The 18458-nt window shown below is 35.2% G+C and overlaps 1 protein-coding gene across 1 annotated transcript; it reads right to left on the reverse strand.

Moving 5' to 3' along the window:
* Nucleotides 1-891: 891 nt before the first annotated feature.
* On the reverse strand, nt 892-11634 carry LOC126693315 (putative SWI/SNF-related matrix-associated actin-dependent regulator of chromatin subfamily A member 3-like 1). Its single transcript, XM_050389252.1, has 3 exons — nt 9862-11634; nt 7664-7955; nt 892-1888 (listed from the first exon to the last, which is right to left on the reverse strand). Exons 1-3 carry the CDS (start codon nt 11416-11418, stop codon nt 1083-1085), a joined length of 2655 nt encoding a protein of 884 aa, XP_050245209.1. The 5' UTR covers nt 11419-11634; the 3' UTR covers nt 892-1082.
* Between the last annotated feature and the right edge of the window lie 6824 nt (nt 11635-18458).

The raw sequence follows: 18458 nt of genomic DNA on the forward strand, positions 1-18458 counted from the left end.
ACGTTGATCTTACAAGTATTATATTTATATTATTTAAAAAATAGTTTATAATAATAATAATAAACTAAAAGGCTAAAAGCACAGTTTATGTTATTATAAACTAAAAGGCTAAAAAAGTTAAAAAGGAAACCCAAACTATACATCTGGGTAAAGCAACACAAAGAGGAACAAAAAAAATAAAAAAACAACGGCGGGACGATGTCAAGGTATTGGTACGAAAAATTCCGTCCCTTTCTCACCGTATCATCTGTAACTATCTCTTCTTGCCTCGTTATTTTTCTTTTTCTTTTCCCCACAATCAAATCCTTTGTTATTCCTCTCTTGTAGTAGTGCTTTTTTCTACACTGATCCTTCTCTTGTAGTATTGCTCTTTGTTGTCCTTCTCTTGTGGAGATTTGTGGGTTGGAGTAAATTGGCCTTGGACCACCAAAGAAATGTTTCAAAGTTGTGGACAGATAAATAATTTCAGAGAGAGAGGGAGAGAAGAGCATACTTTTTGTGGGTATGGTGGGTTTTGATTGAGGAATTTTTGTTTTTGATGGAAGAAGTGGTGTGTCTTTGGATGGAAGGTGGGCTTTGCCATGGGATTGAGGAAGGAGCGCTGGGGGAGAAAAGTTTTTCGAGTTTTGTGGGACTGAGGAAGGAGCGATGAGGGAGAAAAGTTTATCGGGTTTTCGAAAAGCTTTATTTTGATTTTATGTTTTTTCTTAAATATTGTGCTGACGTAAAAAATTGTAGGAGTTTCAAAGACTTCGATTTTATATATATATATATATATATAGATTAGAATATAAAATTCCAATTTGGAACATCTTTCTCTTTTTAACACCTGAATTTAGTAAAAACAGTTGCCAACTCAATCAATTATCTATTCTCTATAGAAACAATGTGTATCCAAACTAGATTTGAATTTGTATATAGATGCATGCACAAGTTCCATTACATAAAAGGGAGTACAAAACATGTACATGTTATATTGTAGCACTTACATGTACAATAAGCGCAAAATGTGCTCATGAAGACATGAAGACATGTAATATGTAGCACTCAGTCTCACATGTACAAGCTACGCTCAAAAGAGCTTATAGAGACATGAGGACACGAAGATCTTCATAACCAATCTCCCTCCTATCCTTTGGACCCCTTCCTCCAAAAGCTTCTCTTGCAAGTTTCTGCTTTCTCGCCTGTAACTCTAATATCCTCTCTTCAATGCTGTTTCGGGCTATCAACCTCACAATCTTCACATCCTCCTTCTGTCCAATCCGGTGAACCCGATCCATTGCCTGATCCTCAACAGCTGGGTTCCACCATGGCTCCAACAAGTAGACTCTAGAAGCAGCTGTGAGGTTTATACCTGTTCCTGAGGCCTTAAGACTTGCAAGCAAAACTGTGGGTGAATCTGGTCCAGGAATCGCAAATTCTTCAATTACATTAGCCCTTCTCTTTGCATTCATAGACCCATCTAAGCGCAAAATTTTGAAACCAGCATCTTTCAGTGGCTTTTCAAGTAATATCAACATCTTTCGGAACTGTGAAAATACTACTGATTTTATAGCTGGGTTTTGATCTCTTGATTCCACAAGAAGTTTTAGAAGAGTGGAAACTTTCGAAGATGCTGTTGTTTTTGAAGAGGATACTCCAGCATCATCAGCATCAGAATTTTCTGGAGGGGCTGTGAACAGGTCAGACTGTTGCACAGGACGGCGACAAAGGGGGCAGCAGGTTTTGCGCTGTAGAGTTTTTAAAATACAAGCTTGGCAAAAAATGTGAGCACAGCGTGTAATTACAATATTGGTTGGTGGTGACATGCAAATTGGACAGTCAAAATCTTCCCCCTCTTGCAGTACCTCAACCATCTTTTTCAGCAACTCTGGGTTGTTGGATACATCTGCTTATAATCAATTTTAATTTGTCAGTGCAGAATACACATATAGAAAACAAATTGGTAGCAAAGATGTTTTTTGTAATCTGCATGAGATAATCACAGCTCTACTGGATAATGATAATGATGATGATGATAATAATAATAATAATAATAAATAGATAAATAATTTTTTTTTTTTTTTTTTTTTAAACAAGCCACTGGAAAAAAGTGCAAGAACACAAGCGCAACATTCCACTAAATGACCACTCTCATTGGTCACCTAAATAGAACTTTATTGGACAACATGCATCAAGGTAATTATCAAGATAAAGTGAAAAACAATCTTCTAATTCCAAGCAATACGAACTTCTTAAACTAAAATGCAAACAAAAAACTAATATTTGAATGAATATTGCACATATGCATATTAACATAATCTATCACAAGTAAAATCACCATCATTAAATTATTAGCCTATTAAATATGTCCAGAATTGCATGAGCACACTGATCTATCTCGTACTAAAAAATAAAAACATTAAATATTGATGTATTATCATCATGGAGTGTGGAAGCAAATCAAGAAACCAGACCACATATGTTCCGGTGTTCCAAACATTGTGAATCAATATCCACAAATGTGAGAATTGCCCCCAGAGAGTCCCAGCCAATAACCTGAATGCCAATATAGCCAGGTGCCAAAGAATGGGATATGATTAATGAAAGATATCCACAACCATATCCTCTCTAGCAATATTCGCAGGCCAAGACCATCTTGTCTCTTGGGTTGATCAAATACATCCCAACTAACCAAATAATCCTGCCTACCCTGCCAATAAAAAGTCCTGTATATTCTCAATTCCTGTGATATTCTAACTGGAATCATACAAACACAAAAGATTTGTAGACGAAACTGCCACACCCTTGAAATATGACTCTTCCATCTGTCCACTCTGTCCCACCCATCCTTTCCACCACAGTCATTAAACTCTATTGCCAATGGTTTTCTTATAACAAAAGGCCCAAGTAATTCATAAATGACCGACCAACCAACCTGAGCAGGGATAACAATATCTCCTTTCCACATGGTTGTGTAAGTATGCTGTACGTCTACCAAATACTTCACAAGTAATGGAAAGCGCCCACAAAATACATCCAGAACCAACTAACTGCACCTAATTCCATTTAAAATTGGTTTCCACTTTCCACCAATTGAATATAGTAACCAGCCTCACTCTCCTAGATAGCATCTTCTGAACTCTACAAGTACTTTGAGGTGATGATGTTGTCATATATGCAGCTCCTGCTTTACACCAATTAACTCTACCAATAAAGCTTCCCAAAATGGAGTCCAATGGCATTCAATCACAGTGAAAATGGTGGTGGGGCATAATAGTGAGGGTAGGCAGTCGAAGTTATTTGAAGAGCAGATTTGTTGTACAGTTAACTGAGATAGGTATGTTGAGGTATGCAGCTCAAACAGTTAGCCAATATGATCAAAATACTCCCTCCGTCCCAAATTGTTTGTCAGCCTTAGCAAATCCAACTTTCTGGGGGGAAATCATGTATTTCACTGTCTTCGAAATAAAATTTTACTGATTTCTAAAATTAGCCTCATTAAATTACAATCAGATAATCCATATGGAAAACGGATATTGAATTTTCCAATAAAATAAACAGCAATTTAGGATTATGAAATTGTGTTAGTTGACTTTTCAAACTAGACATGTCTACCATAGCTTGTGAATCGCATGGTCAATGGTAAGCCAAGTCTCAATGACTCTAAATCATCACTTACAAAATATGGCTTCTTAGAAATATAGGAGAGATTAGTGAGCAGTTGGATGGCAAGGGATCTATTCTTCAAACTGAATTGTAGATCTATACCAACCATCTACACCCGCAAGAAGCAAGAACTCCCCACATGCCAACCCCATGGTCCATATCTCTATCTCTCTCTCTCTCTACAAATATCTAACTATTCTACTTTGATGCTCAAATTGACCGGCTAAATTTGACTAAGCTCCTTTGGCTTCAGTTGGTGGCCATCTCTTTAGTTTGGTGTCAGTTCTCAATTTCCCAAAATTGGCAAGGTTGGTTTGGTGGAAAAATAACCTCAAAACCACACTTAGCATACTGTATGCATTTTTGGGACCTGTAGGCTATTTGAGTCACTATTAGCCTATAAGATCTTATTTTTTAAATTTTAAAATCCAAAAGTAGCGAACTTTATTTTTACTACAGTCCAGGTCCCCAGAAAAGGCACCCAAAACTTTAGTTTTTTTCCTTGTTTAAAATCCATCTCATACCCCTTTCCTCAACCCTTTTAGAAACACTAAATTCCCTATGGTTCCCCTAACCTTTGCCCTCTTTAAACCTTAACCCTAGCATTCAACAAACCCAAATACTGCTGCCAACACAGCCCTTACAACTTAATTTGTAGTCTCCTACAACTAGGGTCTTCAAGATTCAAAATTTCCTACTCCAAACTCCAAACTAAACCATAAACCTCTAACACTAATTCCGTACTAACCCAAAATCTTCAATCTTTTCCTCAAGCTGTCACCCCAGTACTTACTCTGGAAAGGCTCTCTTTGCTGCTGTCTTACATCAGTAGGCCCCAGCTTTGTTGATACTCAAATGGAGATAACCATAACTTCAAACCACACAGGAACTCTAATGTAATAAGGTATTCTAGCACTAATTTTTATGGCATGAAGACATAAATGTAATGGACTTTTGATTCTTTTTCAACTGACAATTTAACCTTTGTTTGCAATCCAACAATGAAAGAACCCAAAAAGTCACTTTCTAAGAGACTTCATGATCTTTTGATAACTCGATAATTACAATGGGGGAGAGGGGATTTGAACCTTAGATGTCTCCATTAAAAACACCAAAAGGTGCCAATCAGTCAAGCTACAAGACTCTTGGCGATATTACTTTCATGGTTTTTATGATGATACTCATATTTTTAATATTCGTTTTCACATAGCTTGTCAAAAGGCCCACCGAGAACAATGAATGGCCTGAAAATTTTTCACATTTCCACCTATAATTTGCAACATTGCATCATTTGTGAGTATGTATTCCCCTCAAAATTTCTCAAAAATCATGTATGAAATCAATTAGCATTTTTTTTTTTTATACCTTAGAGAGTTATCATACAATATATACAACGTTAACGAGTCATCATACGCACTTGATGTTAACCTTTTCTTTTTGCTTTTGATATTTTTCCAGGCTATTAATTTTTAAACCTAAATCTTAGGTCAAACACACAATAAGTTTTTTTTGCATAGAAGACTCTAATAGTTTTCCATGCAACTCACTTTTAAGTCTTACACTATGTTTGTTTAGAAGGAATGGAGGAGAAAATGGAAGAGAATATACTCAAATTCCGTTGTTTGTTTAGAAGGAAAGAGAGAAGAGAAATGGATTTCATGGGTCCCACCAATTTTTTATTTTTTACTTTCCCACCAAATCCATAAAATTACTAAAACTTTGGAAAGTTTTTACTTTTTGTGAAATTACTTTTATATCTGTTGATCACCTGCTGATTTCTTGTCCAGTTTCTCATTCTCTGCGGATGTATATGCTTCGGTTGTTTGGGATTGATTGGGTCATGCCAGTTTCCGTTGCAGACTTATTTTTTTGTTGGTATCATTGGCCTGGGAAACATAATTCTGATATTTGGAATTTGGTTCCAGGCTATTTAATGTGGAATATTTGGACTAAACGAAATCGGCGTTCTTTTGAGAATACAGGGAAATCATTGGATCAGTTGTTAGATTTATGCAAATGGACCCTCTTTGATTGGTCTCGGAGTTGGGGTCTCTCAGATTGTTCTACTCTCACGGATTTTCTTTTGTCTCTTAGAATAGCTTAGAGTCTGTTTACTTCTTTTTACCTCTTTTTGCTATTTGTTCACTATCGTAAACCTTGTGTTTTTTCATGCTATTCCTTTTTCAATAAAACTTTTTCTTACCTGTCAAAAAAAAAACCTTTATAATTTAAAAGAATAAAATTGTAAAATACATTTCATTTCTTCCCTTTCTCTTCTCCTTTACATCAAAACACATATTTTCATTTCCCTTTAGTTTTCCTTTCCCTTCCCTTAAACTTTTTTTTTCTCTTCCCTTTCCTTCCCTTCCCTTCCCTTCCCTTCTTCTTTCTTCCATCCAACCAAACATCGCCTTAGTGATAGCCTCAATAAGAAAGCAATATACCATCATCCTCTCTAGGGGTGTGTCGGTTCGGTTTCGGTCGGTTTTCTAAGTGTTGGCCAACCGAAACCGAAATTTTCGGTTTGTGAAATTCTCAACCGAAACCGACCGAAATAATTGGAAATCCGTCGGTTTCGGTTGGATTTGATTTCGGTGGTTTCGGTCGGTTTTTCGGTTTCCTCATCATTTATTTTCTAAGAAAGCAAACAAAGAAAAAAAATTAACAAACCCAGAAAGCAGAAACCCAGAAAATATTAACAAACCCAAAAGAAATAAACAAACCCAGAAAATCCCTTTGCTTTCCCACGTTTTCTCACCACCCAAACACCAACAAACACCAAGCACCAAGCACCAAGCAAAGTAGCAAACACAAAACCTAAAAAAAAAAAAAAAAAAAGAGAACGGCGAAGAAGTGTACCAGAGAAGCCAAACTCACAACCTTTTACCTTGAAACCCAGAAATCACGAAGAACAAAACCCAAACCATGAAGAACAAAACCCAAACACCCAGAAACCTTGAAACCCAAACACTAAGAACAAAACCCAAACCACGAACCCAGAAACCTTGAAACCCAAATAGAAACCCACAAAGAACAAAACCCAAACCACGAAGACAGAAAAATCAAACCAGAGAGGCGGCGACAGCGAAGGAGGCGGCGGCGATTGAACCCAGGTGGCGAAGACTCAGGCAGCGGCGACAACGGGGTTTGTGATGTTTTCTCTCTGGATCTTTGGGTGGGTTTCTTGATTCTTGTTCTTGATTCTCTCTGAATCTTGTTCTTGGTGTGGGTTTTTCATTTCTTGCTTCTTTGTGCTCTCTCTTGATGTTGCCAACGGAAGTGAGAGAGAACAAAACCCAAACGTGAGAGACAAATGCAGAAAATAGGATTAATAGGGTTATAAAGCAAACCCCAAAACGACGTAGTTTTGGTAATAAGGAGAGGAAAAATAAAAAAGCCATTACTAAGGGTCGAACCTGGGCTGACTGGAGACAAGCATGTCTCCTTGCCGCTAGGATACCAGGTACTTTGTTAAAACATTTTGTACAAATTATTATTTAATATATTTCGGTTCGGTTCGGTTGGTTCGGCCTATTAGAAATTGCAACCGAAAACCGAACCGAAATTATCGGTTTTTTATATGATAAAACCGAAACCAAACCGAACCGAAACCGAACCGAAATTTTTGCATCGGTTCGGTCGGTTTGAAGCGGTTTTTTCGGTTCGTCGGTTTTTTGCACACCCCTAATCCTCTCTCAAACTCACGCTATAATATAAATTGAGAAGCTTCACCAATGTATAAGGAGACGAGAAAACCACCAATTAAGTAATTCTAAATACTTAAACTAAAGAGTATGATAACACATTAATTTAGGAATGAGCAACCAAATGAAATCCTCAAGCCTAACAAAATTGACATTTTGAGATGGCAGATAAAACACACACAGACACACAAAGACAGAACTATCTGCTAAATAACAGTAGGGAGTTTCACGGAATCTAAGCAACTAAAATCTCAGTAACTTAATAAAATAAAAGGAAAAAAGAGAAGATAATTTTACATCTTTCATATTACCTTCAATATTGTGATCAGGAAGTAACGATTTGAGATCTGAAGGGCACAACGCCAAATCAATACATATCTGGCGAAGTCGTAGGAGTATACTAAGTACAGCTGAGTAGTTGGGCATCTGTCGACCAGCATTAAAATAATTCCGGAAAACACTCTTAGCTTCCCCTTCCATATTGTCATACAATTCACGTTCTTCTTTAGAAAGTTCCACATAACAAATCTCTATAGTTTTAGGTGGCAACCCAACCAGTCCCTTGTCTTTTGTTCTTCGCAAAGAAATGGTTGCCATTAGAACCTGAAATTGTAACCAATTAAATTCAATAAACTGCTTACATATGAATCAATCTGCAGAAGACAACAAAATGAAATAAAAAAGCAGAAAATGGAACAATTCAAATTAATCACGACCACAAGACACTGTAAAAATTTCAATGAAGGAAAAAGAAAAAGGCAGATCATTCTCTAACTTAGAAGTGTTACAGCTTTTCATTATAACAATGAGCGTTGGCTCAAATGGCACTTCCTCCCACAAGTGTGCATGGAGGGTGGTGTTGTGAGTTCAAAACCCACTAGGTGAGCATATCACTAACAAATCTAAAAAATAGAAATAAAACTTTCATTACCTTTTGATTAAACCTAAATACCTAATAGGCTTCTTATTAATCCATGTTACCCACTTCATGCTATTAACCAGATATATTCACTGTTATTTACTTTTCCAATGAAATCAATTTGCTCTTCTCCAAACCTTTCATATAATCATTTTAAAAAATCTAATGCAGAAAACCTAGTCCATGCATTGCAAATTCTGCATATAAAGTTCATAACATGTACTTCCTTATAAATCAAAAAGGTTCTCTTTCATCAACATGAGACAATGAAACAACTAATTAGTCATGTAGAGGTATGCCTGCAAGAACTACCTGCACTTTGGCTCAGGTGGTAAAGGATGTGGTAGGGTTGGAATAGGTATTCTGTTCAAATCCTACCATTCAATCAAATATTAAAGAAAGAAATAATCCATTTTAATACATTGCCCCACTTTGCCTTTTATGCAAGGTGGTGAAAGACAAGTTGATGGACAACTCATCCAATAATGACCTGAAATTTTACTTATAAATATATAAACAAATAAAGACCTGAACTCTGCCAAGATACAATTGTAACAAAAATGGATTTTCAGAGAAACTTTATGTGCTGCAATCTTTTGTTAATCTATATTCAGTAACATGGTTATAGTAATTGAAATTGAAATCTTTTCAGAGAACCTTCTATGTTCTACAGTGCTGTACAATACATAGATTTCATAATCTATAGCCAATAATCTTAATAATTTACTTAAATTTAACTGCTTAAATAGATACTCCTCACATCCCAGTAAGAGTCCTCCTTCCGATTTTGATCTGCTGCAGGATATTGGTCAATTTCAAAAAGTGAAGATGTAATTTCTCTTCATTTCCTCAACAAACCCTCCATCCAACAATTTCTCTTCATAGTTTGCATGAGATGTTCCAATCAATTAGAAGCAAATTGGACTTATTTGGGATTTTATATCAGAATACATTTTTCTATTAAGAAACCGAAACCAAAAACAAAGGACTCTTGTGGCAAGGAAAATTTGGATTCCCATGGCTGAAATTAAAGAGAAAGAGATTGAATTGGACCCGTTAGGAACTGTTCTCTGAAAACAGATTTCTGTTTATAAACAAAAGACTCCTTTTTTACTTAAATATATATCAGATATCTATAAAAATAAAAATAAAAAGACTCCTTTTGCAAGGAAAAAATGTTTCCAAGTCATGGGAAACATTAAAAGGAAATCTCAAATAACCAAAGAAATTGAAATCTTCAGAATGGAAATGCCAAAAACTATTGTGATTCACTTCTATATAGGTCCCATTATTCTAGGTAGAAAGTGCAACAGAAGTCCAAAAAATAAAATAAAAAATCATTTAATCTTTGCAATTACATTTAAAATACACAACTGTTGTGGCAAAGAGCCAAAAACCATATACTATCAAGCAATTGACTAGGTAAAGAAACAAAGTACTAAGGAAGATCAGAAAACCTTTCACAATAGAAGTGAAGCATTTAGCCATATAGAACAATGATTTCCAACCTCAAAGAATGCATAATTCAGTAACACAAAACTAACATCCCTTTTTAGTAAAAAGTAAACAAAATCTGTAACATGAAATTACCTGTAGACGTGAGAGGCCCTTTTGGTCCCCCTGAGAAAGTGGACGCTGTACCAAGCTTTGCCAATAGCTCTTAATTGAAAATGGCTCAAACCGCAAGAATGACATCAAAGAAAACAAATCAAATGAGCCATTCTGAATTGGTGTTCCCGTAACAACCCACCTCCGCTTGGCTTTCAAATCAGTGACAGCTTCACTTTGTCGAGCATTCACATTCTTTATCACATGTGCCTCATCCAAAATGACCCGCCACCACTCAATCTTACTCACAGGGGACCATGGCCGTTGAACTTCAGCAGCCAGAGTACTATACGTCGTCAATACTATATCATACTTCTTAAGCTCCTCAACATCATTTGTTCTCTCCCCATAATACATATACACTTTCAACTTTCCTCGCCAAGTATGCTCTTGTAGCTGTGTTACCCATGTCGAAAATACAGAAGGCGGGCAGACAATTAAAGTTGTCTTGATAACAAAATTACTAGAAGAGCTCTCGCAAACACCAGCAGACTTCCTTATTACATTGGCATCTAATCTTGCATCACTAATTTTACGTTTCTTCCGTGACAAAGTACCCTTCTTACTTACTCTACCTCTCTTACCCTTCTTGCTACTATCCCCATCCTCCTCACCTATTTCATCTAAGTTTTCTAAATCTACGCTACCACTACGAATTTCATTAACAGAAGCACTATCAAATTTATCGAAGGCAATCAAAGACAGCAAAGTTAGAGTCTTACCCAACCCCATATCATCCGCGAAAATCCCACCACGCAAAGGCTCGGGCCGCACTTCAGTACTAAAATTCGTCAATATATTGACATAACTTCCATCTTTCTCCTCCCAAAACGGAGGCAATTCGTTCGAATTCTCTCTATTAACCAACCACCCCAACCCTTCTTTCTGATGCTTAAAGAGCTTCGATTTGATCACATTCTGGGGCGGTTCCAAACCTTCCAAACGACCTTTCTTGCTCGCATTCTCGTCCACAAGCTTGAAAATTTCGTCCACGCTCTTGAATTCCTCAACACCCTTCTTCTTCTCCTTCACCACCGCCGCTTCCGACAGAGTAAAAGACGGATCAGAATCCGAAATCAAGTGCAACCCACCTCGCGAAATAGCCGATTTCACGGTCTGAAACGCGTCGGCCCTCGCGAAAACGTGGACCTGGCAAGGAATCTTGAACCTATTCCCAGCCTCACGAGTGTTCGGCACAATGCCTTCGACGTGAATCGCAAGAGAGTCGATCAAAGGCGCCAAGACCGAGGCGACGTTGCGTTCGATGTGGCCGACTTGGACGGTGCGAGTGTTGAGAACCTTGATAGCGTTTGGGTCATAAGTATTGAGAGGCTCGCGAACCAAACCCACCATTTCTCGACCGCTTATAGTGCCCGAGTAGTATTGGATTCCAACTATTTTCGCCATTACGAAACCCACCATGAAAGTCTCCGGCGGAGGCTGTGACGGTGGAAAGTCCTGCAGAAGTGAAAACTCATCTGGGTCTTGCCACTGTTCTAGACTCAAGAAAAGCGATACTGGGTCCACTTCGTCTTCCATGGAAAAAACACAGACAGAGCTTGTTTTCAACTTCTGGGTTTTTAGAGAGAGAAAGTTATAGAGAGATGGGGCTTTGGGGTTTGATGAATAGGTCGCTGTTGGTACCGTTTCAGATGGGTTTGTTTAGTTTAGTTTAGTTTAGTTTTTTTTTTTTTTTAACTTTGAATGAAAACCGAAAGGCGCGTTTAGAGAGAGAAACAAAGAGTAAAGAAGAATAGAGTGGACGCTCTCTCTCTCTCCCTGCGTCATTCTCCATCTATATCATTTTTATTTCCCTTTCTTCGAGGTAATTCGACAGTTACAATTGAAGATGGTGATTTTGAATCTTAAACTTTTTGTTAGCGGTATCAGAAACCTGAATGAATCTTTAAATATAAATATAATATATATATATATATATATTTTTTTGGACAATTTGATTGTTAAGACATGATTTGAATCCTAATCTTCAACATCTCTCTTAAAAATATCAAGATTTAAGACATCTTGTATCAAAAAAAGAAGATTTAGGACATCTTTTTTTTTTATTATGGAATATCAAGACATATCTATTAAACTATAAAAATCCGTCTAACTAATATATATCATGAGTTAAATGTGAACACAAAAGAGTTCATAATTTACATATGATATATAGGTAGCGTGTATTTCAAAATGTAAATACAATAATTTTTAGTTAAAAAATATTCTTATCCCAATCTTTCAATTCTTGAAATTTAAAGGATCACTTTTAATCCCCAATATTTTTGAAAAAAAAAAAATACTGATCCCAAACTTTCAATTCTTGAATTTTAAAGGACTGCTTTTATTCCCCTAACATAAAGTGGTCGATTTTAATCCTAACATATTTAAAATGAATAGCATGTCAATTTTGAGTTCGGTTACATTATCTAAAGAATTAAAAGTGATTACTTTAACAATATGGATTGGAATTTCTAATCTAAATAAATAAACAGGAACTAGAATTATTCATGGGTGAATTTTAGGTATTTACTTTTAGATATTTGAGACCTAATTTTCTTTTCCATTTTTTTTTAATTTGAAGAAGCCTTTAGAAAATATAAGTACTGTCTAATTGTCTATATTTGTTTGTCTGTGACTCTATGTGTCGCTATTTGATAATTTGAGCCGAATTCAAAAGCAAAAATATAATTGGAAGATGATGCAGGTGGAGTCAGCACTCAGCTCAGCAGCACATGTAAGCCATGCATTCTTGAGAAAGTGCTAGAAAATAAATAAATAAATAAATAAGAATTCTTGGGAGAGTGAAACTTTTTTGATGAAGGGAAAGTGGAAGTTTTTATAAAGATGGAATTTTCAGGTGAGGAGGGTATAAAATAATTGGTGCATATTTTTATGTTAGCTTTTTTTCTTTTTCTTTTTTTGAAGCATATTTTAGTTTGTAAGCTATGAAAATATGCATGAAAAAAGGTGGGTAGGAGAGCGAAAGTTGCAAAAAGACGTAGTAGCTAGCACACTCGAGCAAAGTCAAAAAACTCCCAACCAGCAAAACGGCACTAGCTGATGACAGAGTTGAAACATTGGAAACTCCTAGGAACTCACACTAACACTGTAAGTTACACCACATACATTCATTCAACAACCATTTTAGATTCGATTTTTTTTTTTTTTAAATCATTTGGCGACAACAAAAGAAAATGAAGAGGAAATTCTCCTCAATTTGCATGAACTTGTGAGGCTTGCTTCTTTGTAATATCAACTTCTTCTTTCTACCAACTTATTGTTTTTTTTTAAGAGAGTTTTTAATTTGTACAAAATTTAGTTACAAAATTTGTTGTAACTTAAAATTACAAACTCACTCAATAAAATAAATAGTACAACATATTTTGAAAATCTAACCTTTGAATTGCATGTTCTTTACACTCTTAATACACATCTTAAATTTTATGTCAATCGAATATTATTTACTATATAACCTATAAACTTATATTTTGTACATAGTTTTAAATTACAAAAACTTGCAGTTTAAAAATTTTATTGATGAAATAACTATTGATCTTTAATTTTTTTTTTGAAATTTTGCAAGCATAAAGGATATAAGTAGAAAATATAATCCAATAGTGAATTTGTCAAAATTTACCCAATAAAAATATATTAAGTTTCTAACTAAGTTTTGTCCTTTTAATTATAATGTCCGCTCTTGATGATAATTAAATTTATAATGTCCACTCTTGATGATAATTTTTTATCATTAGACCAAAATACCAATTGATTTTTGGTATAAGCAGGAATTGCATCCCAAATCTTTAAAAAAATTTGTTTTTAATAAAAAAATTGCTTATTATTTTACTTTGTAGTGTGTTTGGATACCGTTTGTTTTACTAAAATTGAAAAATTATTACTGAAAGTATTATAGATAAAGGTAAAAATTAGTCAACATAATACAGTGAGATCTATAAATAATATCAAAAACTTTAATAAGACTCATAAATAAAAATAAAAATAAATTAAATAATAAAATAATTTTAATTTTTCATTCCGATCAAAAACTCTCTGTTAAGCTTAGAAAGTGTTAAACCTGAGCTTAGGAAGTGTTAAACCTGTTCTTTTATATATATATATATATATATATATATATGTATATATATATATAGGGAAGCGTGAAACCTTAAATGATGTTTTTTTTATTTTTTAAAAGCAAATGATGTTGACATCACTAGAGTAGTTTCCATCATTAATAAATTGGATTTTTTTTTTTTTTTTTTTTAAGTAGACGTTGGATTTTGAACTTTTTTTTTGAAACCTTGGATTTTTTAAGTAGACGTTATTTACAAATATTAAAAAAAATAAATGAATAAAAAACAAGATTACTGGTGTGTAGCATGCGTTCACTACAACCTACATGGTTCAAAACATCGCTGGCATGAAAAATGAGCGTTTCATTATGTTTAAAGTCAAATTAATTTAATTAATTCTTGTAAGAAAAAAAAAAACTCAATTCACTTAATTAAATTTGCTTTTAACTAAAAAAAAAAAAGGTTCAAAGTTCAAACCATTGCTAGCATGAAAAATGAGTGTTTCAATTATGTTCAAAAAGTAAAATTAATTTTATAAAAAAATTAAATTAATTAATTATTATTTAAAAAAAAAAAAAAAAAAAAACTCAGTTCACCTGATTATATTTTCATTTGACTAATTTTGATTTCCTCATGGAACTTTTTAAGATTAAATGTCTGTTTGTTTCAACGTTTTCAATCCAAAAAGCTCGTTTTGAAGAAAGTTGAACCACAAAACCCGTTTGGTTAGGTATAAAATATAACTTTTAGGAAAAAGTTGTGTTTTGGGTTTGTGAAGAGAACACACAAATTGAAAAAGGAGCTCAGAGGTGCATTTTGGAAAAAGACCATGCGCGTTGATTTATATCCGTTGGACTCATAGGGAAATTACCAAATGACCCTTGAATAAACTTTGCCCTTTTTTCTTCTGCCTCATATTCTGGCTCCTCTGTTACAGACCAACACCACTTAAGAAAGTATCAACCAAATACAAACACAGCACCAACCAACTATCACAGGTCTACCACCACAACGCATTTCAACATTTGATAATTCAAACACAAAATCAACAAAATCAAACCAAAAATAACTCAAAATCAACACAAAACAATTTAAAATCAACTCAAACCCCATTGGAAAACCTATCCCAAACCCAACTCAAAATCAACCCAAAACAAAATCAACTCAAAATCAAACCCAAAATCCACATAAAATCAACTCAAAATTAAATCATTAATTGAAAATCCATAACCCAAACCCAAAATCAAAATCAAATACAAACCCAATGGTGGCAAAGATTTAAGGGATCTGAGAATTAAGGAGAGAAATGAGGGATTTCCTTATATTTCAATCATCTTCATCATCATCATCATCATCATCATCATCTTCTCTCTTCCTTGTAGCTTTTGAACTATCAAAAAATAAATAAATAAATAAATAAGAAAGAGCTCTGCGGCAACTGGAACATTCTGAAGGAAGTGGAAGAGAAAAAGGGGAAAGAAGGAACAAAAAAAGAAAAGTAGAATGCTCTGGAGGAAGTGGTAGGAAAAAAAGAAAAAGAAAGAAGGAGAAGGGTACGTGTGTGAAGGAGAAAAAAAGAGGGAAAAAGAAAAAAAGAAAAAAAGAAGGAAATATAGATGGAAAAAAAAAAAGAGTAAAGAAATAAAGGAAAAATAAAATAAAGAATGAGAAATTAAAATTGAGAAATACTACCACAATATTTTCACAATAAATTTTAAGTGGTATGTTATTATTAATTAATATTGGTGAGAAAAAAATAATTTTTTTAGAAACTTTGAAAGTTATTTTTAGAATAATTTTTTAGAAAGTATTTTCACAATACTTTATATATACATTGTCATTTTTTGGTAATTTACCATTCAAACCGTCACTTTTATAAGTGCTAACCAAATATTCAGTTTTTTCAAAAATCACTTTTTAACGATTTCTATCAAACATTCAACTTTTTGAAAAAATACTTTTTCATTATGCACTTTTTAAAAACTTTATTTTTTTGAAAAAAATCCAATTTTGGAAAAGCAAACTCACCCTTAAGAAATGCTGCAGAATTGTTTTCATGAAATGGGAACGCGTTAATTGTATAATAATAACAATAATTGAGGCAAAAAAAGGAATATGAGGTTAAATTCCCCGACTTAGGTGGACTTTTCTTTATAGGCTTTATAAAAGAGAATTTATCACGCGAAATAAATTAACCCTTTTTTAATGGGAGAGGAAAATTTTGAAATAGATGAGTAGAGAGTAGAGACTAGGGAGAAGTGTGTGACTCAAAAAATGATGAGAGGTCAGAGGAGTCCCATTCAAAAAAAAAATAATAATAATGAGAGAAGTAAAGGCGGTGGCAGAACTAAAATTAGCATCAGGCCCAAATTTTTATTATAAGATGCTCTAATTCCGTTTAGGGAAATGCTAGCGGTGGCAGAACCACATTAGCATCAGGCCCAAATTTTTATTATAGGATGCTCTAATTTCATTTAGGAAAATGCTAACGAATGTCCTTATTAGTTAATAATTTATGTAAAGAACATTTTTAAGGAAAAAAACAATTAATGTTTTGATAGTTTTTTTCATTTCCCATAAAAGTGCTGTCAAAACTTTCCTAAAATGAATTATTAACCAATACTCTAAAGGCACTTGTTAGCATAACCCTTCTATTTATTATAACGTTTTTTTTAAGAGAATTTTAACATATAGCGTCCACTACTAATGATAATTCTTTATCATTAGACCAAAACACCAATCGGTTTTTGGTGTAGGTGAAGATTGAATTTCAGATCTCTTATTCAACTATCAGAGACTTTCTTATAATGTAGTTGTGGGGCCCAACAATATTTTGGGCCAACTCCATTTATTTGTTGGGGCCCAAAGGCCCAAGCCGAGGAAGGTTATGGCCCAGACACTGTAATGCAAGTACAAAATAACATTGGGATACAGCCGAGGACGATTCAGTCCTCGGCCAGTCCAAAGTCTCCTCGGAAGAAAGGGTAAAAATGGTATAGAAACAACTTGGGAAAAAATCTAAAATATATGTGCCAGTAGAAAAGGGTATGCTGGAAAGTGTAAACGACCGGGGAAAGCTGCCCTTACTGCCATTCAATACTCTGCACATGACAGAGCCATACTCTCCAGCTTTTTCAACCACACCCAACCACTCCGGGTATGGGCTGATAAGACAAGTATCAGTCTTGGAATGTCGATCCTACACGTGGACGAAGGATAAAAAAACACCGGCTAGTATAAAAGGAAAAGAAAGTAATTCATAGGGGGGGGCTGGGAAAAATGGCCAAAAACCAGAGTCTCCCAGCCCGCCTCCAGGAGAAAGACTCCAGGGGTGAAGATAACTTGACCATGTATTGATATCACGAAAAACCCACCGCCTGGTGACCAGGACCTAACCTTTCAAACCCACGCTCTACAAATGATATTGTATGGGCCCTTTTACGTGCGAACCCAACACTGTTACGGTTCGTTGCAAATCGCGTCCTTACAATTGGCGCCGTCTGTGGGGAGGCTTGTGTGTTGGCATAGGCAATAGGTCGAGAGAGTTCCTTTGTCATTTCTAACTGTTGGTTATAGAGTTCTAGTGTAAAGTTCCGCTAGAGGCTATGATTCTTGACTAGGGGCTACGTTAGATAGCGTCAATCGCTTAGATGGCTCTAGGGGCTTGGCCAAGGAGCTAATTCCCTTAAAGCCAAGGTCCCACGCCAAAAACTGAGTTTTGGACAGAACCAAGGTATTGTATGGTCCTCGGACTCAAACCTATGGGGAAACCAACTACTTGGATGAGAAAATTGAGTTTTGGACAGAACCAAGGTATTGTATGGTCCTCGGACTCAAACCTATGGGGAAATCAACTACTTAGATGAGAAAACTGAGTTTTGGACAGAACCAAGGTATTGTATGGTCCTCGAACTCAAACCTATGAGGAAACCAACTACTTGGATGAGAAAACTGAGTTTTGGACAGAACCAAGGTATTGTATGGTCCTCGGACTCAAACCTATGGGGAAACCAACTACTTGGATGAGAAAACTGAGTTTTGGACAGAACCAAGGTATTGTATGGTCCTCGGACTCAAACCTATGGGGCTTGGATGAGAAAACTGAGTTTTGGACAGAACCAAGGTATTATATGGTCCTCGGACTCAAACCTATGGGGAAACCAACTACTTGGATGAGAAAACTGAGTTTTGGATAGAACCGAGGTATTGTATAGTCCTCGGACTCAAACCTATGGGGAAACTAACTACTTGGATGAGAAAACTGAGTTTTGGACAGAACCGAGGTATTGTATAGTCCTCGGACTCAAACCTATGGGGAAACCAACTACTTGGATGAGAAAACTGAGTTTTGGACAGAATCAAGGTATTGTATGGTCCTCAGACTCAAACCTATGGGGAAATCAACTACTTAGATGAGAAAACTGAGTTTTGGACAGAACCAAGGTATTGTATAGTCCTCGGACTCAAACCTATGGGAAAACCAACTACTTAGATGAGAAAACT

This window comes from Quercus robur, chromosome 7 (assembly GCF_932294415.1).
Source record: "Quercus robur chromosome 7, dhQueRobu3.1, whole genome shotgun sequence".
In the NCBI taxonomy this organism is placed as follows: Eukaryota; Viridiplantae; Streptophyta; class Magnoliopsida; order Fagales; family Fagaceae; genus Quercus; species Quercus robur.